The sequence below is a fragment of the Amyelois transitella genome, chromosome 11 (assembly GCF_032362555.1).
Source record: "Amyelois transitella isolate CPQ chromosome 11, ilAmyTran1.1, whole genome shotgun sequence".
In the NCBI taxonomy this organism is placed as follows: domain Eukaryota; kingdom Metazoa; phylum Arthropoda; class Insecta; order Lepidoptera; family Pyralidae; genus Amyelois; species Amyelois transitella.
Genome location: NC_083514.1, coordinates 10,893,554 through 10,921,078, shown reverse-complemented (window position 1 = coordinate 10,921,078; position 27,525 = coordinate 10,893,554). Strand labels below are relative to the sequence as shown.

General features: G+C 35.3%; 1 protein-coding gene across 2 annotated transcripts in view; it reads left to right on the top strand.

Annotated features, from left to right (window-relative positions):
- The first annotated feature begins 1,022 nt into the window (after positions 1-1,022).
- The window catches only part of LOC106133274 (frizzled-2), a 30,188-nt gene continuing 3,685 nt past the window's right edge, over positions 1,023-27,525 (top strand). Inside the window, exons 1-2 of one of the 2 annotated variants that reach the window (XM_060946518.1) lie at positions 1,023-1,384; positions 27,277-27,477. In XM_060946518.1, the coding sequence (XP_060802501.1) occupies positions 27,301-27,477 (177 nt within the window). In that variant the 5' untranslated portion in view covers positions 1,023-1,384; positions 27,277-27,300. Of the gene's footprint in view, positions 1,385-26,803; positions 26,938-27,276; positions 27,478-27,525 lie in introns of those variants that run through there. The other variant, XM_060946519.1, reaches the window with a different exon arrangement.

The window sequence follows — 27,525 nt, the reverse complement described above, 5'->3', positions numbered from 1 at the left end:
CTTTCCCATGGATGTTGTAAAAGGCGACTAAGGGATAGGCTTACCAACTTGGGATTCTTTTTTAGGCGATGGGCTAGCAACCTGTCACTATTTAAATCACAATCTGTCTACCCCGCAAGGTATATATACGTGACCATATGTATGTATGTTTACTATACCCATGGTCAACCTATTGGGAACTATTATGAAAGACGTCGGCGGCGGCCGTGCCGCATCTTTGTCACCGTTTATAGGTAGTACAGCATAGTATACAATAGAGTTACATTAGGTAATACTCACTAAGTTACTAAGAATACTACTATATGTAATTATAAATAATTATAGTAATTATGTAACTCGGATCAACACTCTCAAACGCCGTAGGTGGAACTACAAATTTAACTTATAAATTCATTTCAATTAAAACTTAAGATGTGAGATTAGGTATTAACTCTCTTTTTGAAAGTCAAAACCTTTTTGCAATCTTTCCCCGCAAGCAGAACAACCCTGACAGACGACTTCCCCTCCAAACTTAAATCGATGCTTACTCAAGAATAGATGATTACAAGTCCAATTTTATTCTACCTAAGTAATAGAATTCTTACATTTCTCCGAGATTCGACAGGAAATTTTTCCGATTCGACGTCCTTTAAGAAATGCAATGTACACATTAATTTCCGTCACGTTTAACGACAAATAGAGGAAATTTAAAATGCGAAAGTGGATTCGCGTAAATTGATTTCGGATTCGTTCTGTACGAAAGCGGCCAATCGGAGAGTAAACGTTCGGGAATCATTTAAAAACGTTTTCCTAATTTATAAGGAGGCGGGAGGGAGTTTCGCCCACATAATTATTTTAACGCGCCCTTAGAAAACTCCTCGTTGCCGTTGCCCGTTCGTTTTCCCCAATTTCCCGACGAAAATACACGTGCTGCCATCTATCTGTACCGCAACTCGTGACGTTTCAGCCGCCCCTTCTCCCTTTCCCCCCGCAGGCGAACCGAGCGATCCAGTCTCGCTCATTTGTTCATTCACTCAGTGAGTCTTCGTGTGCCGCACTGGAAGGACGTCTGTTCGTTGGTTCATTTCATGTATCGTTATTATTGTTTCAAACATTCGCTCAGCTGATCAGTGACAATAAATTTTATTCTGCCGACAATAACCTGCTTATCCATTAAAGTGCGTGTTGTGAACTTCGTTGTGAGAAACCAAAAAGCAAGGCTGTCGAAAATATCTCGAGTTGAATGTAAAAATATACGCGTCGTCGAGGATCGAGGAGCGTTCGCCGCGTGTGACTGATCGATATTTTAAATGATAACATGGATTCAATTAGGTGTTTAAGAAGACGGTGAGATAGTGTTTCGTTGTGTTGTGTGAGAGACTGGACTTGGCGCTGTTGGCAAACTGTAAGTAACGATATTGATTGTGTTTACGTGCAGGTTGTAGATAAGGTCGCGGATTTGTTTGAGCCGATAAGTGGCCGGTTTTGAGATAGTCTGGAATCGGAGAATGCCGGTCGATGCATTTATAAATTTGTCGATGACATTCCACCGGTTGATGCGGCATCAGTGTATATGTATAAACTCATAAAATTGCAAACAGGTTGCTGCCTCGGTCGCTTCTTGCTTTACTATACTGAAATATAAAAATATTTCAGTTTTGTTCAGAATATTTCAGTTTATCTCTTTGTAAGTAGGTATGTATTATTTACGTACATAATAAAACATTTCGTTAATCTTAGTGATCGCCGGTGCTCTATCTCTTTACCTAGGCAGTTTAGATTTTCAATTAATTGATTATTATCTTAGTTTTAACTCACTGGTTACGCTGCGATCTGTAAATTTACTCTAAAAGAAAATTCATATTTTATTCATTTATTTTTGTCAGACAAAGGTGGTTACCTACAAATAGTTGGTAGGTAGGACTTTCGTTTCCTCATCTGGGATACAAAATAGGAGTATCTACATTATTCTTCACGTAGGTACATTATTTATATATGAACTACCTACCTATTTCATCACATCACACTCAATTATATAATAATTTCTATTTTCAAGCAACAATATCCTAAGGTAAGTAGGTACTTACCTACCTACTTATCAAAACCATTAGATTACCTCTCGTAATGAACGAGCTTTTTGCAAAGGACATGTTCAACGTCCTTTGCAAAAAGCTAGGACAATCGCGGTAATATCGCACGACAGCGATACAACAGACAGTGCAACGCCCGCTGCAAATCGAAACGCATGGCTCAGGTACAGGAAAGCCGCTGAACACAGCTATAGGTTATTCCACTGCACTTTCATTTGCAAGTCGAAAATAGCTCGAACTCGTCTGACTCACGCTTTTATTTACGATCTTCCCATACCATCTTCCTACGAGTGTGCAACTGTCCACTAATTTTCCCGCCAGAACACGTATTCCAAATTTCAAATTTTATATTCATCACCATTGTCTATGGGCTAACATTGAAATTGTTTACAGCCATTTAAAATTATTTACAACAATCTGCGTTCCATTAATAAAAAATTAATAAATATTTTGAAGATTTATTATATGGGTATTTCCATCACATTATCGTTAACGTAAATCGTCTTGTCGTCGTAACTCCTGCTACGTAGATACAAGAAGCTCAGATAGAATAGGGTTGCCTGACCTAAAAATGAACCAATTTACTTGGTTCTACTTTATTTAATAATTAACCGCGAGAAGAAGCATGCACGATTCCTCCTTTTACTTCATCGACTAGCTAACTCTTAAATCTAAGAAGTCTTTTTTCAAACCTTCCTTAAAATTTGTCACCGATCAACAAGTAGGTAATCGATGAAAATTTTTAAAACAGATTATGTCCTAAAATAATAGTTCCATGCTTTGCAATAATTTAATGTTAATTTAATGCCTTCGAATACAATTAATTCAAAATAACGAGACTGGCATCCCTAGCACGGGTGTCTCAAATCCGAGTATGTTTACAATAATCATTACATAGCCCATAGCAGTGTTTGTATTCGCGATGTAGCGTAGGCGATATGGTGGAAACACCTCATAAAGCAGTCTAATCGTATACGTAACTCTGTAAACAACTCTGTCGAAACCGTTAAACACTGTTTCACATTTTCTAACACCTTCTAATTACAGGTAAAACGCATTAAATATAATTAGTGCTTATTTGAAGGGATATAAAGGTGCGGGTTCGACGGCCGGCAAGGCAAACATTGTGGGATCACGGTTCACGCGTTCGCGTCCACAATGCGTTGTTTGTTTCCGCGCTCGAAACACCAGACACACAAACTCATTTGAGCATTAATTAATGCTGGATTACGTGTACCGTTTCATTTCATTATCTCTAGTTTACGCAAGAAGAAACGTATGCGTGACTCTGCCAAAATGTGAAACAATTTGTGTTCTCTTTTGAAAATATTCCGCATGGATTAAAGCCTTTCATGATTGTATTCGCAGACTCTTTTCGTTTTCGAACAAAACGTTCCTTATTCAAAAATTACGTTTACACTTTAGACATTAAAATTCCACAAATTCGGATACACACACAGTAAATGTCCTGTATAAAGTACGATCGCCTCACGATTAACGACCGGCGTCATGCACGCCCGCTGGGCTACCGTCGGCTTCATTTATCAAATTATAAATATACACGGTACACACAGCCCACCCATCGCTCCGACCCTTGAACGCAGTTTTTTCCTGACCTTCCTTCTTTCGATGTCATAAATATTCTATGTTATAGTTTATTTTCGATTTAATGGCATGATTAAATGATAAAAACTAAACTGGTGACCCACAACCGATACGGGCAGTACAACTTTTAATAAGTCTGGATATCTCATTGATAGGTATCAAAGTTTAATATATCAAGTTAGGTAACTAAAATGTCCATGTATTTCCCAGTATAAGTCAGGTTTAAGTACCTCTATGTAATTATTGTCTACATAGATAGAACTGTGCTTTGATAAGATTTCTAATATTCAAGATTGTTTCATTGAAATATCTTAAATGTATTGAGAACGTAAATCCCCTGACAAAATCCGTGCCTGAGCTTAAAGTGAATTAAATCACGTTCTTATCCAGGGCAGGGCGCCTAATCAAACAGATTAACTAACTGAATGGATAACATGGTACTATGAAGTGTGGCAACAGTGGGTCTATTCATGTTCGGATACACGGACAGACAATGATTATTATTATAGACAAGTGGTCGTTAAGCCAGCAACCATAGTGTAATATTTAATAAACACTCATTTGATTGTGTTAATATTTGGCTTGTTAGTTTTTATGGCAAGTGTTGATAGAACTTGAATGAAACAACGTGCGGTATAGATACAAAGCCTTATGGTGTGATTTGTGATGTCATGCCATGATCAATTTTCTATTTATTAAAATTATTATGATTAAACTCTTACCATTACTAATTTGTAGTTTTCTTGGGAAAAGTAAGAAACTAAAAAAGACTGTTTATTTATTCGATACTGGGTCTGCTTATTTGATACCGGATTTCACATTTATGCGGACAAAACTGCATGCTGAAGCTTAAACTTATGAGCCAGTTGAATTGTTCTTGCATTTTTTTTTCTAGTCTATGATACAATCTTATATTCCTTCTACAAAATTGTGACAAAAGATATTCACACTTTATATTTGAACAGATGTCAACACAAGAGTCTTCGTCCTAAGCCTCAGGTAGAATGTTCGAATAATAGTTAGCAGTATTTTTAATTCTGTAATAATAATACGCACCCGCATCCAAATCACGTGGCTTCAAATTTATTTAAAGATTTATTTAAACACATTATAAAAAGGTACCGGCGCGTGTTTTTCTACGATGTAGTCTAAATAATAAACATTACATTTATTTACATTTAATGTACCTTACATATTACAAATATTTTGTATAAATTATAATAAAGTACAACATGACTTTGTTTCCTTAACAACTAAAAGTCTTGTTTCAAATTGTTTTAACTAATTTTAATCCATAACTTTGCCCAAAAAAACCCTTGCTTATCTGACAGACATTGATGTACGATGTAGGTAACATATAATCCGTATTAATCCTCTTTGGGACATCCATCAAATATAAAAATGTGTGAGTGTGACACGTAAGACGTTAAAACTGTGACATTAATTCCAATGGTCAAATATTACTTTTCTTGTCTTCATTAATTGATTTCAGACTATAAATGCGAAAGTATTTTTTTTTATTTGTTACCACTTCACGCGTTATCCATTGAACCAATCTTCTTGAAATTTCGCATTTACGTGATTCTGGACATGAACATAGGGAAATTTCATTAGAATAAATTTATTTGCAAAATAATAACCACAGGTGCCGTGAGGTTTGGGAATAACCTGTATTCTTTTGTACGTGGCGCTAAATTAGTAAAAACTACTTATTTTAAAAAAGGTTATCTTCTTATTTACATTCAGTGATGAGCAGACTTTTTTCACAGGATAGTCAAATTAACGATAGATCACTTTTACTTAGATTTTGCTTCTATTTTATAATTAATAAAAATACATTGAAAATTATTATGATGTGTACAACTGAAATACAATGTAAACTTTGTAAATTAGTTTCCCAGCATTTGAAATCTCCACCTACGTCTTGTTTTATTCTTGATTTAAGCAGCTTATGAATCAACAACTGATATTACAATTACCTATGAAATAAAAGTATTATACATAGAGAAAAATATTGAAATTAACCAAAATATTGACGTAAATTCTCTGAATTAAACGAATACATACAGAGGCATATTTCGGTGCAGGCCGTTTATCAGATATCGAGTAGGTAATATCAATAAATCATCGAGTTGATATCGATAACGATAATTAAACAGCGTAATCGATCATGTGTCGGGCTGTCTGCTGCGTCGACTGCTGGACATGATAAACTATGAAAATAGTTTTAAAAAATAAATTTTTGCATTTTGTTTAAATGAGTGCTCGGCTGTTTAACTGCGTTAACTGATGAGAACTAAAGGGTTACGCCACAAAATATCAATTTATAGACAACACCTTTTACAATTATCATTGTGCTAAGTATTCAGCTTCAATACCATCGATAGTATTGTTTGGTGTCAATCGTGTTTACGGTAACTGTGCTATCGATACTATTGATTTTACTCAACTATCGATAGACTATTAATTGTGAAGTATCGATTGACAACACCACTCTGCAATATAAAATTACCATAACCCGATGATCGTAGGCTGTATTTCTGTCTTTAAGTATTCCAATATTCTGCAGACTATATGCAAATGTGTCCTTTCCCAAATATATTGATAGCAATAAAATCAGAAACTGTTCTACTTTTTCTTATTTTTCTTTGATATTTGATGAATAAAACATTACGTAGTTATTATAGGGTATTGTGAATCGTAGGGCCTATCTACATAATTTAAAATGTGAATAGTTTGTGTACTTGATAAATCTTGCCAAAAAAAATTACTATATTGTCTTACATTTTTTGTACTTAATAAGGTAATTAAAGAAATTATTTATTTACAAAAACAACAATAAAGTCAGCATCCTCTCTCCAAAGACCCAAGATTACTTTTAGAAGTTCCACGATAAATTTTGGCTGCGAAGATATTTTTTTAAAATATCGTTTTCGTCCAGCCAGTAAACCTAACTGGCTGGCACAGATTATAAATACTTATTTTTTTATCAACATTATCTATGTTATCTGTGAATCTGGCGACACCATATAACTTGTAAGACATGTAACGACCCTATTACATGATTCGATGTGTTTACTGACAAAACTCCTCTATCGCACCCATATCGCGGCGATATCGTTTCAGATTTTGGACTTTTGAATTTCCTCCAATAAAAATACTTAATCATTTGATAAAAATATTATTTTAAACTCAAGATTACTGTTATCAGCATTGCGGAATTGAATTGGAAAATAAGGAGACGTTTTCATTCATACCTAATGAAATATTACCCATATACATATATTAATTCATTATTATCGGTTTTGGAGATATATAAACGCATTTACCGTGTTAATGTGAACAGTGGGGGCACCACTTTAACTTGATACCAATTCTTTTGCACATGCCTCAATACAGTTCTTCATAAGTATACAATAATCTACTTTTATAGTACCTACCTACCTACAATAAGTTTATTTAAACAATCCATTGAATTTATTACCAGCCAATTAAACCAGGCTGACCTAAATTATTTTCTAATTCAGTATAGCAAAGCTAATGAACGAATGCAATGCTTTCTACCATATACGGTCATTCCCCTTGGAGCTATTAATACAGCTTATGGCACGCTGCACCGGCCCGATATGAGAGCCAATTTATCACCGTTATAAATTTAAATTCTCATTGAAATTTAGCGCAAAGCACTTGTATTGTCCAAATATTTCTGGAGCGCGCACGGATATTTTCGTAGGGCCATTAAAAACGGGATGCGACATATCTAACTTCCGAAAATACGTCTAATTTATAATGTAGGAGAGCATATTTTCGTTTAACAACAATGAAAGGCCAGGGATCGATTATTCGTACAAACAGGGCTGGTAATAAATCATCCGCTCCCGGTTACCTGCTCCGATCGATACGAAAAAAACCCCCCGTTTGAAACACGAGGGAGTGACATTTCTAACAATTCTAAAGGCGTCGGGACTAATACCATAGTATTGGGTAAATGGCAGTCATTTGATGCCTCGTTTGGGTGAAATGGCCAGATTTGAAAAAAGAATGTGGAAATATTCAAATTTAGAACGACAGTGTCTGGTTTTATTTTTCTTAATTAGTTGTATCGTTGTTAGGAAAAATAATACGTGTACAACAGCTACAAAGGAAGTAAAAGATCAAAATAAATAAACAAATAGATTGACAGTTTATTTTTTAATTTTCAATAGAAGAATTATCTCTAATGAAATTAATGAACTAACCTTATTTACAACGAACATACATAAACTGTACAGTCAAGATGGCAGCCAGCTACCGTTTTCCAAATGTAAATGCCTTCTACATTGTCCATGTCCAGTAAAACTAATATTTGTCTAGAATCTCATTTGTTCTTACCTTCCTACACATTTCAATAGGGTGGCTCATAAGTCCTTTACGTTAAAGTTCAATTTCTAACAAATTATTCCCAATGAAGGTAATAGTGAGTTGTTAAATTGCTGTTAAAATTTCTAGTGGCTGGTGGCAAAGTAATAATCCTATGTCACGATTTCTCCTTGTTAACAAACCGTTATTTAAACGATCATACAAACTTGAATGAAATACAGTTGCTGATGACTGTATGATAAAGCCTTTATTGTCTTTTGATTGTAAAATTTGAAAACTTATATTTAAGACGCACTTTTCTCAGAAATAATAAAAGTTTATTGAAGTCTGTGTCATATCTAGTTAATTCTGCAATAAATAAATTGTCCTACTTGATTTAGTGTTAAATATTAGATGGCTTATATTTTTAAAGACTAGTATTATTAACCTCTTATTATCATGTTGGCTGGAAGAGATCCCACTTAGAGATAAGCCCGCCTTTGTACTGTCCTACTGTTTTATATTTGTTATGTACTCGTTTAGTGAACAATAAAGCATTTACTTACTTACTTACTAGTTAGCAGAAAGAATATTTTTACTTAACAAATAAATTGCTAGTGCTTCTCTAAAGAAATTTATCCAATTGTTTGTCTCTCTTCAATGTTAGCAATAACCATAAAATGAATGTGGCAACACAATTTTTTTTTTACAAAATAGAAATGGCAAACTTTCAACGATTGACAAAAACTTTTCGGCATCCATTGAAGTTAATTTACCGAGATAAATAAATTGGCAATGTTATTTTCGCCCGGCGAAATACACTGCGAATTACTATACTGACCAATTTATTTTTACTACCCTCGTAAGATATACGATATACTGTAAACCTCTATTGTCTTCCTCTTTGCCTAACTTTTATTTTGTTACGGTTCATATTAAAAGTCAAATGACAATTTTTTTTACGCACCTTCAGTAATTTTAGTTATTTGTTAGGATCTAAGCACTGTATAACAAAAGTTCAGAAAGCGGACCCTGGTCTCCGAGGAGGGTGCAATCGGGAACACAAAAAGATGAGAGAGAATAATTGTAAATGTAGCGATATGATTGACTTTCAGCTGGGTGCTAAACTTTGAAGAGCAATATATCTTAACTCTCTTTCTAGTTTTGAGCTTAAACGGAATGGTAGAAAGAGACAGAAGATAAGTCATATGCCTTGACAACGTTCCTGAAAAGGAAAATCACACATCTGGGATGAGGCTACCGGTATTAACGCCAGGAGGGATGATTAAGTCAGTTACGTAAGAATTTCTCATAAGTAAACACTATTGTGTCATTGTTACTCATACATACATACATACATATAATCACGTCTATATCCCTTGCGGGGTAGACAGAGCCAACAGTCCTGAGCGGACTGATAGGCCACGTTCAGCTATTTGGCTTTAAGATAGAATTGAGATTCGAATAGTGACAAGTTGCTAGCCTATCGCCTAAAAAAAGAATCTCAAGTTTGTAAGCCTATCCCTTAGTCGCCTTTTACGACATCCATGGGAAAGAGATGGAGTGGTCCTATTCTTTTTTGTATTTGTGCCGGGAATCATTGAAATAAATAGCAATAGAGATACGCTCAGAAAAATATACACCGAGTTGTACACTGCAGTGGCCTTCGTTTAATGAAAATGTTGCATTTGTGATAGACTAGGGGCCGCCCGCAACTTCGTCCGCATGGAATGACATATAGGCTAATTTTAATCCCGTGTATAATAAAATATGTACGTATAATAAATAAAATACGAGAAAAATATAATTGATTGTCTTAACCCACTTAAAGGAAACCAAATCGAGAATGTGTTCTCTTTTTTTTTGTTAAAAAAAAGGAAAAAAAAATAAAGTAGGTACCTACGCTTCACAAGTATAAGAATAAATAAAATATCAATATTTGATTAACGTGTTGCTATTTTATTCCTACCATTGATATTATATACCAGAAACTATACTAAAGTTAATCTGGTTAACTATTCACTCCTTTAGATAATTGGTCACCCATCCCGGATGATTTGAACTAACTCGACCAAACTGTTGGGAAGTTAGTTTGGAATAACGTTAATTAACTAATTCGTGATTAGCAATCGTTGAGTTTGGGCAAAGAAGCAAACTTCCGACTGACCCGGTCAAATGCCCGGGTGAATTGTAAATTCTACCGAATTTGATAGTTTGTGTGGGATAAGGTACAAACCAAAGCGGATTTTATCATAAACTATATATGTATGTATAAACCTATTTGGAAATCTTTATCAGAACCGCGGGCGAAAGTATGTATGTATGTAAGAGGTTGCGACGTGTCTATATTAGAACCTCGCCCTTTTTCAAAGGCGGTTGTAAGATGGAATTACATGTCTCCTAGGCTCACTTAACAGCTAAAGTATGTTAGTTAACCCAAGTGTAGCTTAGTCAACCCACTGCGTGTGATTTTAAAACCTAATTAGGATCACTTATTATTTTGGTATATTTCGAATTAATACTAGATAGTTCACAATGAAGGAGAGAAGGTGAAATAGATAGGCACTACGTACGCTGGCTTCCGAAAAAGTGAAAAAATTCTCCCCAGAGTGAAATTTTTCACTCGTCTACTCATAAAACAAAGTCACGATAAACATCTGTTATTAATGGCATGTAAATGTGCCACCTAGAAAGGGACAGGTATAAAAGATAATCATCTTTATTTTACATCAATTAATTTGGACAAAGTCAAGCGGCACCTGACTTTTTATTAAGGTTTACGGCATTCCGTCAGTTTATTGTCATGCGGTAATAAAATGTATTTAAAAAGTTTGTTTTTTACATCTCCGAATTGATGCTTCCTCTCACAGTCGCCTTAATTTTTTTATAGCTCCAGTTAAAACCATGTGAATGTAGCGTGTGGGCGTGTTGATGGCTGGAGACTGTTGACAGACATCACATCTGGTAATCTTCTATTTTTTCTACAAGAACTTACATTTTTAGTTCGAATTGCACAAAGCAAGTTTAACGTCAAATTGAACTTTAGCGGTAAGAATGACATAAAATCAAAAGTTAATATGGCAGTACAAGAGTTACCTTTTAGAAACCTTATTGGTAGGATTATACATAGATTATAGGATTTCGTTGTTAAACCAATTGAGAAATAGACTGTAGGTTTCGTCTGTCAAGACTGGAAAGCTACTATTCGTTTGAGGAAGCAATTTAGTTCAACGGACCACAAAATGATCTGGTTATTTCATGACTTGGACCACGATGAAACGCAAGTTTGATTTGCCAAGCGGAAAATTGCTAGGAACAAGAAAACATTGACCCAAGTCGATTATCAGAGTTCCACGCAAACTAATGGATGTTTTACGATCTTCGTTGTCAAAGGATATGTATAGATAAGAGGATTTGCAGACTTCCATTCAAAGAAAATTTGAGAATAAACAATTTTAATAGTTTTATCAGCAGTGATAATCAGAAAAGAAGACTATTATTTCTGCAAAATCAAAGACAAAATCGCTTATGACTACTCCATCAAAAATGTATAACGCAGTCAGCCTACCTTTTCCGGATCTATTTACGGCCATTAAAAACAGGCTTTCCATTTAACAGCTGAAACTTCATCTTGTTACACTTATACTATTGCGGAATATCCACGATTGGGCCAATGGAAAGCGGTTACCTGACCCTATGAAAGTCCGCAACACCAATAGAAACAGTGCGTCCATTATGCTACTTACATAATGCGCACTCGCCGCTAATCACGTTCCGATCGCTCGCAATTACCCGGGAATAGCCGGGTGAGTCACTAGTGTAGATAACAGAACAATGGCCCCTGTTGCCTATCATAGAGCCTGTATTCATGAGCCTGATCGTTTGATAGGATACAGGTTTTTGCAGTTGGTTCAACGAGATGGTAAAATCTTGTAACGTATAAGCTAGCTTTTAAGCCCGGATCTTCGTCCCCGTGAGAATTGCCAGAAATAAAAAAATAAAAAGCCTTCGTTATTGCTTAAGGTATCGTCTATGTGAAGTGTTTGCCAAAATTTGTCAATGTGTTTTCTTGGAGATCAGCTCAGTATAGAATAGAATAATTTTCAAAATTGGATACAAGGTACCACATATTGACGTCACATCAGTTCAGTAGTTTAGACATGAACGGACAAAACACTTTCACATTTATAATATTAATATGGATGTATTCTTTAAATAATTCAAATCTATTTTTTTATGATATCAATTAAAAAAGAAAGAATAATTGTTTATTTGATACAAAATACAAATTAAAAATATGGCAATTTACATCCAAAAATGTACCAAAAATTGATATGGATTCCATTAAGCTCCAGTGAAGCCCACCTTGAAAGCTCTATGAGCTCCATCCCATTGTTATTTCACCAATTTTAATTATCCCTCACGAGTATTCAAACATTTCGCAGTAGACCTACACGTCTGAATAATTCATAGGCTGCCCGACTTCGAATCTTAGTCAATGTTAAATGCAGCGTGTAATTTACTGCCTACTCCTGTCAGACATTATCATACCTATTTCTGAATATGGAGGTCGCCTGGCTTGTTTCTGTCTGTTCATTTGGTCGACTATGTTTTTTTTTTATGGACCAATTCATTTAAAAATATCTTTTTATATTCCAAATTCCAAGATAATTTTTTTATGTTGATCAGGTTTAAAAGCTACACACAAAAACGTTTTTGACAGTTCTATCTATCTTATGTACCAACATTCGCCATCGGCTCCTTCCGCGTTATAACCTTATGTCCATCTCCATACTCCACACTTAACGTATAAAAAAATTCATGAAGATCGGTCCAGTGGTTTTGAAAGACGGACAAACAAACACACTTTCACTTTTATAATATTAGAATGAATTAAGTTTATGTTATCAGACACGTCAATCGGCCAACACTGAATTACCTATTTGGATCTAGGTCTAAGCTAAAGTGACTGACAGTCTCCTACATTGCGACATGGCATTAATGAAGTTGTTTCAGCTGTTTTAAACGATTTAATAGTCAAGTACAGCGTCTAAATCACAACTGGGTGTGGTAGAATTGTTTCTAGTTTATAGCTTATACATGGTGATCCCAGATAATAACTATGTATACGTGTTCCAAAAGCCTAAGGTAGTTCAAATTCTACGTGAAACATAATTTGTGAAGTTAATTTCCTACTTTGGATAGGCCACGTGTTTTCGAATCCCCCAGCTGCCACCAAAAATGTATTTTTGCTCATCATAATGAAAATTATATATTTTAATGTTATATGCATATTTTACAAATTTTACCAGTCTACAATATCCCAATACCGACTAAAAAAATAAATGTAAGTTTGTTTGCTGATTTCTTAAACATTGAAATGATATCTATTAAAAGCAAATATTTAGTGTGGAGTACATAAAAGAATATACGGTTCAAAAACATTTCTGGTATTAAACCATTCTATAAAAATAAAACTTTTTCTTTGTTTTTTTTTTTAATATTATAATAATCCTCATGAATTTAGTATGCATGCTTCGCCCGCGGATTTCCTTCCAATACGAACGTGCTGATCCAATCGTACAAACGGATTTCATTTACCAACAACAAACTGATTTTACTATAATATTATAGCGCATACTTTCCTATCTCACATTTGCCTTATTAAATAAATAAAATTTGAATGTATTAATACTAAAAGTAAATTTAACTATAAACTCACAGATTGAAAGTCCGATGTCCTTCATAACGCCTTAAAATTTTATTAAATAGCTAAGACAAGCTATTTTATATTTACCTACCTATATTATTAATTTATCAATATATCAACGATACATATACCTACAATGTAATATGTTCAATTTTGAAGTAAATTCCAAGCATAACCAAATTCAATCGCGTGCCGAAGCTAACTAGTTTGTCGTAAAATTTCTATACATCTGTCCTTTTCCTATTCAGTTTGTCATCTCTTTTGCACAAACATTATACTTACGGTCGTTGCCAAAAAGTCGTAAAGTCTCAATCTGACTCTCGCAAGTTGAGCTTGAAAGCTCAGACGTAACTTGAAATCACGAAATATACGGCTTTGCATTAGAATTCATTGTTTATGTTACCATTCTCAGGTTTATCTTCATACCTTAAAGATTTCTTTCCCCCAAATCGTACCTGTGTCAAGTCTATTTATTAAGAATTAACAATTTAGAATAACAAGCTTTGAGGCTACCTAACTTGTCGGCTTTTTTAACTAGTGAAAGCAATTTTAGTTGAATATTGTAATTCGATTTTAGTTTTCCCTAATGAAAATGTGTTAAAAATGTTATAAGCAATAACCTTTTTTTTTAAAATAATATAGGATAAACGGTAATCAGTCAAAAGAAATTCCTGTAGAAACAAATTATAATTTACTTTTTATTGATCCATAAAATATTCAAGACAATAGATATTTTAAAAACAGTGAGCACCGCTCTTACATTACTTATAATTAAAGTTTAAGTGCTTTAAGGGCGCAACAAGCTACACTGCAGCATTTTGCATTAACGATTACAAATCTGCAGTTACTGAAAGTAAAGTAGTCGGGATGGGAATGTAATAAGTATAGTTTATCCTTATTTGAACTTGCCTAAAATAGATTATCCCAAAATATGATTTCCTTATTAGTTTATGCCCACAACTTCCTTTATTGCTCCCCGAACAACTACTAATTAAGCTTACTCGCATTTTTTCAAATACTGATCAAATCTAACATCCGCCAAAAAATAATTATTGATATGTTAACTTGATGAATTAACATAATGCCATTTTGAGCAGTAATTTTTTAAATAGAATTTAGTAAATAGTTAAGACCACAATTACTTTACGGAAATTACTGATTTTAACAAAAAATCCAAATATAATTTTAGCTTTTATACCGTTTTCCGTCTCTTTTTTACCAATTGATGAAAATTAAACTGAAAACGGACTTTTAATGACATATATTTTGTATAAATAGTTAATTGCAACGAGATAATGGTGTTGAGGGTTTACCGGAGTATTTTTGACTGTATTGTTATTATGCTTGAGAAACCAAATTAATTTAAACTTTCGCACCACCATTTCTCCGCTTTATGTGACTTGAATTTCTAAAAAAATATCTTATTGTTGATATTATTATTAAACGTGAGAAAGTTCGCAGGCGCAAAGTATCTAATTTCCCTTTATAAGTACCTAATAAGACTGTAGAAAGTCTTCCAAATTCTGACATTCATCACGGATCAGCCGCTATCTGACATTCAGATTCCTTTGTTGGATCCACAGAGTAGAGAACGCTGACCGCCTTCTTCTGCTCTGTGCACAGAGAGCAGAATGCCGAGCTTGCTCTGTGGTCAGATACGTTTGTAGGTCAATCGTGACTTGAGTGATATTGTGAACTAAAATAGTTTGATTTACGTACTGTCGCGTCTTTACCTTGTAACAGTATACGCATATGATATTCTATTTGTCTGACCCTATACTCGGATAAAAGGGAACTGTGACAATCACTCAGCTCACAATGTTTAGCTTAAATTATTAAAAAAACATACATATATACATATAATCACGTCTTTATCCTTTGCGGGGTAGACAGAACCAACAGTCATGAAAAGACTGAAAGATGATACTCACATTAAGCTATTTGGCTTAATAATAGAATTGAGATTCAAATAGTGACAGGTTGCTAGCCCGTCGCCTAAAGCAATCCCAAGTTTGTAAGCCTATCCCTTAATCGGCTGTTACGACATCCATGGGAACGAGACGGAGTGATCCTATTCTTTTTTGTATTGGTGCCGGAAACCACACGGCAATTAGACACTTACCTTTTTCAATTCAATTTACTCTGCCAATCTTCAAAAGACAGGAACAATGTATAATATTTCGAAGACAGCTATTGACTAGCCGCGCCCCCCGGCGCCCGCGCAAATAGAGCGAGGCCATGCGGGCCTATTATCGCCAATGAGGTGTGCGCTGGGAGGCCCAATTGCTGCGACCTCTGCCCTGGATTGGAAACAAGTGGAATTTATAATATGTTTGCATACATACATATAGTAACGTCTGTATCTCTTGCGGGGAAGACTCAACAGTCTTGAAAAGACTGAATGGCCACGTTCAGCTATTTGGCTTAATGTGTAAATAGTGACTCTAGGTTGATAACCCAACGCCTAAAAAATAATCCCAAGTTTGTAAGCCTATCCCTTAGTCGCCTTGGATCCCATGGATGTCGTAAAATGGAGTGGTCCCATTTATAATATTTATCGCATAAATGACGTTGGTAATAGACTTGTAATTGTAGACGGGTTCATCCATACCATACTAATGTTGTTATGATTTAAAGATTGCGCCTTCAGGGAGAGAACCCTGTTTATTCATATATTATATGTCATAATCATGACGTCTATATTCATTGCGGGGTAAACAGAGCTGAAAGACCACGTTCAGCTGATTGGCTTAATGATAGAATTGAGATTTAAATTGTGACATGTAACTAGCCTATCGCCTTAAAGAAGAATCCCAAATTTATAAGCCTATACCTTACCCGCTTTTACGACATCCACGAGAAAGAGATTCTTCTTATAGACGATGAGCAACCTGTTACAGGTTGGAAGAATCCCAAGTTTATAAGCCAATCCCTTAGTCGCCTTTTACGACATCCATGGGAAAGAAATGGAGTGGTCCTATTCTTTTTTATATTGGTGCCGGGAACCAAACAGTAGCCCTTTTTACCCGGGAATTTATGGATATTTTAATTACTCTCTTATACTCTCGCACAGTAACTAAGAAACATTCATGCCAAATTGCGACAAAGATTTAAGTAAGAGAATATTGACGCATTTATAATTCTTAGGAATGTTTAAAATAAATAGGTATCCAATATACTTTTCAGCCTCACACGAGCTGTACTTACCTCTGCATAATGACACAAGTAGTCAACATACGCCGTGCGAAAATAGCTGCTCGCGCCATAAAGGTCCTTCCTTAATAACTATTGGAAATATTCAGGACAGGGTTACCAACTTCATGTTATTTTTCTACGTGTCTTAAGTTTATGGAACATTCTACTTTACATATATATTTATATATAGCTACTTTACATATACATAAAGCCTCGTTCCCGGAGAGGTGGACATAGGCAGAGACTACATCTTTCATCATCTTCTTTCTAAACATAAGTTTTTTTTTATACTGGAAATTCGAAGAGAAAAGCGAAGCCCCGCACAAAGAGTAGTGCGTTATCAGACTTCGTTGAAGAAAACGCCGCCGTAGCTGTTAGGCTGCATGGAATGTTTGATAGTTACATAATTTCGCAAATTTTGTACGCATAAAAAGGTTTGTTAAGTTTTAGCAAAATTTTGACATTCTTCAGATATATAAAAGCTCCTTTATCTGTAAAAAGAGTACTTACTTCGTGTAAAAACAATCACACGAAACAGAAATATAATTGTATGAGATTTTCGGCAAATGTTTTGGCGATTATATTTTTACCAAATAAGAGTGTTATGAACTTTAATGTTTTTTTTTCTAAGGTCGATTCACGAATAGTTTATACCAGGTAGATTTGATAACCCTGTCACTAGACTGTGCAGGAAACTCGACTCGTAAAGACAGCGCGTAACGATATGAGTTTGCGACCCGTGGTCTCGCCTTCTGGTCCTTAGGCCCGCATCGTATATTTAAAACCTAGTGTTACCTATATTGTAAACGAAAATACTAGGACTTTCTACTTGACTGTACTTAGTCAGTTCTAGAATGTTTTTTTTAAAGTATTTGTGTAAGTTTTATTTTGGTCGGATCTGATTGTGTAGATAAATAAGACTCAAAAGATTTTGGTACACATAGTCATAACATAATCAAAAGTTTAATTTCGTCAATTTAATGTACAAATATACTTATATAAGCAAAATTTATTTGGCTATATAGCTAAATATAGCCAAATAAATTTTGCTTATATAAGCCGATTTTAATAATTTTAAATTTTTGGAGACTTAAGTCAAATTTAGTATCTCACTCGCTCGCCAAAACTTATTCAGAAAAAGAAATATTCAGCTCCCGGACTAAGCACGCAGATAACCGTACATTAATTTCATCGCCCGTCTCCTGTGCCTTCATTAACGTAAGGTGGAATGGTTTCCTTGAAACATAACGGCTGGGAGGCCTCACATTACTCCACTGATATAACATTTCAGTGCATCATTCCATCTAGATTGCCGTATATTGTGTCAACTGACATGATATGCTCGACCAACGACAGACACAGAGACGCCTGAGGTTACATCGATATACAACACGATAGATGGCACAGTTTTTATCTCTTATCAATCAATCAATCAGGTAGATATGAAATTCTATGAAAATATGTTGACAAGAAAATTGATTAAAATAAAAATTGATAGCGAACCGTTTTATTTTTGTTTGATAAAAATTTACAACGAACAGTTTTTTTTGGTTGTATGGGCTCGCCATATAAAAGATGTCTGGAAGATAATAAAACACATTTCGCTACATATTGCTACGCTCATATTTAAGTCATTTTATGATTGTGTTGAAATAAAAGGGTAATTTCATCAAAAATACAAAACAGTCGTTGGATTTTTTATGGTTTAATTACAGTTGAATACTCGTGAAACATTATTTCAGCACACACAACAGGACACTCGTAGTTTTTATAAAACGTATCTAACCAGTTATTGGTCTATGTCCAATGGAATTTCCCGGGTAACTAGGCCGGGTATTGTTTCAGCAGATATTTGTAGGCCGGATATCTGCTAAGACTATCTGGAGGTGTATCATGTTACCTGCTTGCCTAACGGCAGATTAGCCATTCATTGCATCTTACACCCTAATGGTCTGACCTCACAGGGAATTGATTAATAACTAGTATGCATTTTAAACTAAGTTGGTGTATATATATATATATATATATTTCGACGCAATTTATAAATCTTTCCTGTCAATGTCCAAAACCAAAAAATCAACAGAAACAAGTGAATTATTTGGTTTTACTATCGATGGTCAAATCTTTTTGCTTTTATAAGTCAGAGACCGAATTACTTTATATTTATTGGTATAAATAATATAAATTATTAACATCCCAAGATCGTTTTAATTATATTTAAATCAAGAATATGCTGCATGCATTTTGATCTAACCTATGGCATATTTAATCGACGAAAACTGTCAGTTCGTCATGCTCGTATCGTCTAAACTTGTATCGATTGCAGCCACGTGCGCTCATCACCGTTTGTACTAGTTAGTTGCTGAACTATCGATAGAAAAGGTCACGATCGCTGACTCTTGGAAACCATGTATAATATGTATAAGGCCCATCAATATAGCTTTTAAAGCCATGCTAAATAAATAGTTAACAATATCGACACTGTCAGGTCAATAGTACCGACAACCGAAAACCTTGTGTGAAGAAATTAATGTGGATGAAGCGAAAAAAGTATGCAAGGATCGTAGCAAAAGATGTCTCTGCGTTGAAAAGAGGCGTGATTTTTATGTATGTACGAGTATCGATGGCCTATCAAAATGTTATCGATAGATGACTACCGAGCGGCAAACACTAGGAACATATTTTCATTAGTACTGTTAGGATGGAATTCACGCTACAAGATACAAGAAGAAGCGGGTTACTCAAATAATTGGCGATTAGATTTAGAATTTAAGGTAGAAGAAATAAGCTAGGCAGACTGCCGTAAAACGCAGTCAAAGATAGTCATTTTCAAAGATAGTTATTTCGGATGGTACTGAGAGAAGTGGCCTGCTGGTCAAATCATAGTCTTCGAATCTTCAAAAAGGATCTTACGTCGATTCGATAACAAATAATCGAGGTGTCATTTCAAATTAATGAAATCGACACGACAGAGACAGAAACAGATTACTATTCTAAAAACCACATAAAGTTTTCCGCCTCATAACATTTCCAAACGACACTGATAGCGATACTAGCATCCTTACCCGCCTCCGCTCGCGTTCAGAAATTACGGGTTTTAAACAGCTTGGCTGCCCGCCAGACGATCGGACGTCAACCCGTGCCAATATGGCGATTCTACTCCCGCTTATGTGCCATCGACATATCTTTTTCTCAGTTCAATCCGCATTGTACATAACTTTTTACTTCATAGTTTTATAGGCGTACTTACCTCTCCAGAGAAGACGCAACCGGGACTAACACCTGAAGAATATTGAAGACGGTTAATAGTTAGACGTCGGCTAATGACATCGTGCAAAGTGTGTTTAATAAGAATCTCCATAGAGACGCGTACACAGTCAAAACTAATGTTAAAAGGATATTGAAGATATTTACTTCATGTTTGGCGTCTATAATAAGTATGTTATCTTTATTTATTTATTTAAACTTCATTGCACAAAATATAAATGTATAGCACAATTGGCGGACTTAATGCTGGAAGCATTATCTACCAGTCAACCAATGGGTCTGACAGAGAACTTTATGTGGGGTTAAACTAAATAAATATATTTATAACTACACAAAATATAAATTATTATTTAAAAAAGATGTAGTCTCTGCCTACCCCTCCGGGAAAATGCGGGATTTTATGAATGTATGTATGTTGGTTGGAAAATATTTTTTACGGTTTGTTACCTGCCTGCCTAAGTCCGCTTATACATTATCAACCTTTCTCCTTAACAAATATATTAATATTAATAAGGGAAATTTGATAGTTTATCTCTTAAAAATGTCTTATTTTTCAACAGCTCACAATAACTTGAATCTAAAATTGCACTGCGTATTCCAATTAAAATCGGAATGGAATAAGCGATAAATCGTCAGAAATGGTTTTCATAACAACCTTACAACCAGCCTGCAACCAGTTTGAAACCAAGCCTGATGCTAGACCTATCGAACACTATAGTTATCGCCAGGGTTGTCATTGCAACAACTGACTCACTGACTTTCTTCGGAGCAGGAAAAAAATGCAGTTTTCACGGACTAATTTGGTTTGAGAATTATGTATATTTGATAGGAAGTGTAACCTGCACGATTTCACGGCTCGTTATACAGAATGGGTTTAAATATTTTTATTTAGGTAGACTAAATTTAACAGATCTATTAGATAAAGGTTGGTTGGAGACTTTTTTCATCTATATGTATGTAAAAACCATAAACCAAAAGGGTTGCCTGGAAGAGATTTACTTATTGCGATAAGGCCTTTTATGCATCACTCAATATTATATATATTTCAATGTACGAGTAACTACTTACAACATACATTAATTTATAGAAATAGATTAACAGATCTTATTTCCAAAGAATCTGCATGCCAGTCAACAAAACATTATTAAAAAATATATATTGTGAAATAAACTTTTTTATATCTACGAAATTATAAGTAGTAGGTAGTAGTCACTGTAAAAAAAACTGAATGGTGGCTCCCCAGGGAATCTGCAACAATTAAATCCCCAGGAGAATGATGAATCTCTTTTGTCCCATCCAGTCGGGCACGGCCAGTTAATCTAGATTATCTGACAACCCTGGCCACTACAGCCGTCGGCTGTGTCCAATAACTCAATCATAATTGGCGTGAACGCACAATATAAACAGAGTTACGTGCGCCCGCGCATGAGACACGTTCCCTTTTAAAGAACCCCGTTCACTATAAATCATCGACGTAGAAATTCAGAATTTAAAATCATTATATAGTTTTCTGGAGATTTGTTAACAAATTTTGTGCATTTAATGTACGAAAATACGTACATAAATAAAAGGAAATAATTCCTAGACAGTCACAGGCCTATGTCATTAGTTTATCTGTGACAAATTTAGTGAAAATCAGTTTTTGAATTTATTCGTTACAAACATACAAAAATTCAAACATATAAAAATATAATAAATAAATAAATATTAATAGTGTGGAAAAAAAGGATCTGCAGACTCCAAAAAATCCGGTCCGCGCGAAACTAACCTAAGAATCCAAAGACATTCTTATCTTGAATTTTAATCTTACATTTATGTCACCGCGTTGAGCCGACCAATGAGACAGCTCCCTTGCAATATCCATTCCACTGGGTCGGAATAATCGGACGCTAATAAAGCTGAGGGCTTATGTGGGGTCCGAACCCAGGCGTGGGTGCCATGTGTCTGCCGAGGTCTTGCTCACATTTACATATGTGGCCATAGACAAAAGCGGCATAGATTTTTGCCTAAAGTTTTTTCCCGCCAAATGAGGTTATAAATTTATCGTGATCTTTTATGTGCACTGAAAGACTGAGTAAAAGGGGTGTTTTGATCGAAATTTTTAATACTTTTTCGAAGAAAAATAATGTTCATAGAATCTGACTTTCTATTCTTTTATTTGTCAACCTCTTTTATTTTATGACTGCACATAAAATCCTACTACTATTATAAAGGCGAAAGTTTGTATGGATGTATGGATGTTTGTTACTCTTTCACGCAAAAACTACTGAACCGATTACCATGAAATTTGGTATGTAGGTAGCTGAAGACCCAGAATAACACATAGGCAACTTTTTATCCCAGAGTTCCCGCGGGATTGATAGGGTTTCCATGCGGACGAAGTCGCGGGCGGCCTCTAGTATAACATAATCATGTCAAAATCCCTTGCGGGGTGGACAGAGCCAACAGTCAACAAAAGACTGAAAGGCCACGTTCAGCTGTTTGGCTTAATAAATTAAAAAGCCGTGTGGTTCCCGGCACCAACAGAAAAAAGAATAGGACCACTCCATCTCTCTCCCATGGATGTCGTAAAAGGGGTAGGCTTATAAACTTGGGCTTCTTCTTTTAGGCGATGGGCTAGCAACCTGTCACTATTTGAACCTAAATTCTATCATTAACCCAAATAGCTGAACGTGGCCTATCAGTCTTTTCAAGACTGTTGGCTCTGCCTACCCCGCAAGGGATATAGACGTGATTATATGTGATGTGATGTGGTCCTATTCTTTTTTCTATTGGTGCCCACCACCACCACACGGTATTATGACTATCACTGCTAAAATACTTACCTATACAAAAAAAAATTAAAAATTGTTAACCCGTTTGTGGTTCTATATTCATAAACTTTATTATTAAGATTTATTACATTGAGGTATCGCGAGGCCAATCTTCAAGCATCGAAATCTGCAAGCGTTCATAAAATAAACAAAATAACATCGGCCAAAGATCACACGTTATTCATGTCAGATTTATTTTGATTCGGCTATTAATACAGTGTTTTATTACGTAAATATTGAGCTAGCCATCAGAATGGTTGTTAAATGTCGATAATTTATCGCAGATATAGATCTGTCTAGATAAAACCAAGACCACACGAAGACGAGAGAAAAAAAATACATAAATACTATTGTTTTAAGTAGGTGTACATAACTTTAGCGATATGGAGGAGCGGAGTCCACTGGCACAGGTATTTCCATACCTAAAAGTAGACTCCAACTACCATTTATTGTAAATGTGTTACTTACAATATAAACCATTTTTATTTATTTTATTTTATATAATCTCTTTCTATACCCCTTGCCGGGTAGACAGAGCCAACAGTCTTGAAAATACTGATAGGCCACGTTCAACTGTTTTTAATAGTGGAGTCCCAAGTATATAAGCATATCCCTTAGTCGCCCTTTACGCCATCCATTGGAAAAAGGTGGAGTGGTCCTATTCTTTTTCTGTTAAAAGAGAAATACTTAATAACTTTGTATGCCACATGGTTTTCGGATTTTTTCATTCTATATCGGCTGTGATCGCTGTTAATAAAAAGAGTATTGAATACTGATACAATATATATATATCTATGTATATTCTGTATCAACCAAAAACGATGGTAGAAAATGAGGACTATCCATTTATTTTGCCTTGTTGACTATTTGTCACGTTAAGTTTTCCTAAATATGAGAACTGGTGATATCTAACTAAATCTATATCCATGATTTATTTCGGCCGATAATCGCCCGCGCATCATTTCCACGCCCACCAATGAGATTGTTTACAAGCATTTTACACGTAATTCTGGGTGGAAATACGCAGTTTTCACGGCTAAATGGCTGTTTTGACAGATGTGGGTGGAGAAAGCTGGACGATTTGGCAAGTCAGTTGATTATTAGGTGGTAATTTTGCAATTTTTTTTTATCATGTATATGACATTTATCTATACTAATATTATAAAGCTGAAGAGTTTGTTTGTTTGTTTGAATACGCTAATCTCAGGAACTACTGGTTCGAATTGAAAAATTATTTTTGTGTTTAATATACCATTTATCGAGGAAGGTTTTAGGCTATTTATCATCACGCTGCAACTATAAGAAGCGAAGAAATAATGGAAAATGTGAAAAATAACGGGAAAAATTATACACCCCTGAGGGCTTCAATGATGCCCAAAATAACTATTCCACGCGGACGAAACCGCGGGCACAGCTAGTAAAAATAAAGAGGAAAACAGTTGTGATTGTAAGTCATTAAGCCATGTTATTTTGCCTTGATTTTGACATGAACCACCAACAAACGTCCTTTAAAAACATATAACAAAATTATCTCTTGTGGCAATGTTTCTTAAGGTTACATGCGCGGGAGATTAGTCCGTACACGTTCACTTGAAATGCATCTGTAAATGGCGCTTACACACGTTGTCTTATTCATGAGTCAAACGCCAGCGGCTTTGTGGCTGGTTCAGCTTTAACTAGGTGCTAAGAGTTACCGCTTTGTCTGAGAACTTGGTCCTGTCTCAATGTTAATAAAGACTCATAAGATGTTCTCAATCGCAAAAGTGGTATATATAGAACAAATTGTTTGAACTGTCGATGTGTGTATAAACATTTTATTGAAGAAGTGATATGAAAATCTATATCAAGGGTGGAATACGATAGGAGACAATGTTTTTTTTCTTTTGTTAATGTTTTCTTCATTTAAATTTATGACACAAGACGGGTTTAAGGGGTATAAAACTGTCGATTAATTACGTAATTAATTCGAGGTTTGGGGTACGTACCCCAAATCTCGAAAACACAGCAGTGAACGGTACTCAAAATGAAAAAGAAATAACTGCATCTTCCGAAAAACATACTAACTATTTCCCTAATGGCAAATTGGTTGAACAATCCTTATCTATCATCCTAAAACTGCAGTTCCCCATCGCTCAATCTTTCAGCGACTGTTAACAAGCACATTCCGACTGAACACGCGATAAACCGAGCGTTTTTATCTGCCAACATATAACTATGAGATAGATATATACATAGATAGATCCTGCAGTTACCTCGTGAGGTATCGCGTGTCGTTAAAAGCACATTAAGTCGGCCCGGACTTGGACGGACAGACGGACGGCGTCTCGGCGCCTGTGCTCTTTATTTCAAAGATCAAATAAGTGCAGAAGGCTATCTTAATAGGAGAACCAATGCCTACCTGTCGAGCCTCTAGAACAAGACATAAAAATTTCAATCAGACTCCGATGAAAAGAAATGTTATTCAAGACTTATACTCTATTTAGTTTTGGTTGTTGTGTAAATGAAGATTGAGGTGATGGACACACATTTTTAGTTTCATATGTAGTCATGCAATAGGCGATTGAAAACAAAGGAAAGCGCTTCCTTTTTGATAGTAGTATAGTAGTCGGATTTGGTCGATAACAGATCAATTTACTCTTTACAGCCGTCTTGACACCGCAGCAATGCGTCAATCATACAATCGCGCCTTATAACATTATACTTGATCCAGCCTCACAGAGGTTTCCTATAAACGGACAACCTTCTGCGAATTACCTCACCTCCTCTTTGTATATTTACGGCAGTTCTCCCGAAATAAATACAACTATTTAACTTAAACCAAACGTTAGTTCGTCGAACCTGCCCATACACATACAGACAGAAACACGTGCCTTATATATAGTTACGTTTGTAATTAGTTTACCACAGACTTAATTGGTATGTTCATTTGAATTGAGATTATGTTATCTGTGTGTTTAACAAGACTTGATAAGTTATTATTCCGAGCTCGATTTTAACTTGTTGACTAAGAAATATTGCAAATTATTATGCATGGTTGCATGTAAGTGATATTGCTTAGCAGAACGGAAGTGACCTTATTAACTATGTATTTTTATACAGTACCTGTCCAGTTTTATTCATCTCAATAATATAGAAAAATATATTCTGGAAAAAAGGTTTCAACCAAATCGTGGGATTGAGGACTAAGAAGTTTCGAAGAGGTATAAGAATCTTTTTTTTTTTGACAGAAACCACTTTATGTCGACTCCATGTTGGCCCCGAGGATAAACTAACTATAATCCACGATTAATTTTTATATTATTTTTCGTTGGTTGTATACTTTGCTTGGAGAAATAAAAAATTTAGAATTCAGAATTTGAATTTGTATGAATCCGAAACATGAATTTTTCAACAATCTTTATCATTTAATAACAGTAGCGGGACAAGTTGTAAACGAGCGTCGTAATTGCTGATAACGCTTATCAGCTATCAGGCATTATCAGTAAGATTCGCGAGTGACCTTCAGTTGTAAAGCAGTAAATAATTCGGACAAGAATCACGAAATTAGACTCTTTTTTTGTATACATATGTTTTGAAGCACACAACTTTATTATGAAGATTTATCTTGTAAGAAACAACGCTACCTCTATACTTTATCTATCATGCATGTTAAATAAGATATACAAACTGCCTCTATAAAACACACTGTCAATAAATGATAAGATCCACTCTTCAGCAATTTGAATTAATTAAATATAATATAAAGATTACACAACAAAACTTGTTGCACACGGTCATTACCCATCATTAAAATTCATTTGGGTAATAGCGTTTGACGTAAAAAAATTATTAATTAAAAGTATAATCAGTTAAAATTATTCTTCAACTTCAGACTGTGTAGTGCACTTGAGTTGACACCACATTTTACAATTATTTTTGCCAACTCGCGTACCTGCATAAGGTACAGTCAAATACAAATACACACGTACATACCTATTATCACGTCTTTATCCCTTAACGGGTAGACAGTCTTGAAGAGAAGGTCGCGTTCAGCTGTACGGCTCATTCATGGAATTCAAATACAGCCGAACGAGGCCTTTCAATCTTCTCAAGACTGTTGGCTCTGTCTACCCCGCAAGAGATATAGACGTGATAATATGTATGTAAAATTCAAATCTCTATATTTATTATTTGATGTGTCTGAACTACGTCCTTGATATGTATGTCAGCTAGTCCTTCAGTGTCCTCCTTAATACATTGTCAAGTGAATCATACTTATCACCATTTCTCCTCTTCCCAGATGCGGTAAACCCCTCGTGCAACAATGTGGCGACGCGCGTTGACCGTGGTGGCGCTGGCGGCGCTGGTCGCGGGCGGGGCGGCCCTGCAGCAGCCGCGCTGCGAGGAGATCGTGATCCCCATGTGCCGGGGCATCGGGTACAACCTCACGTCGTTCCCCAACGCCCTGGACCATGACACGCAGGAGGAGGCCGGGTTAGAGGTCGGTATTGTACTGGAATTTTGTGCTAAACCATATGAATATTGTTTC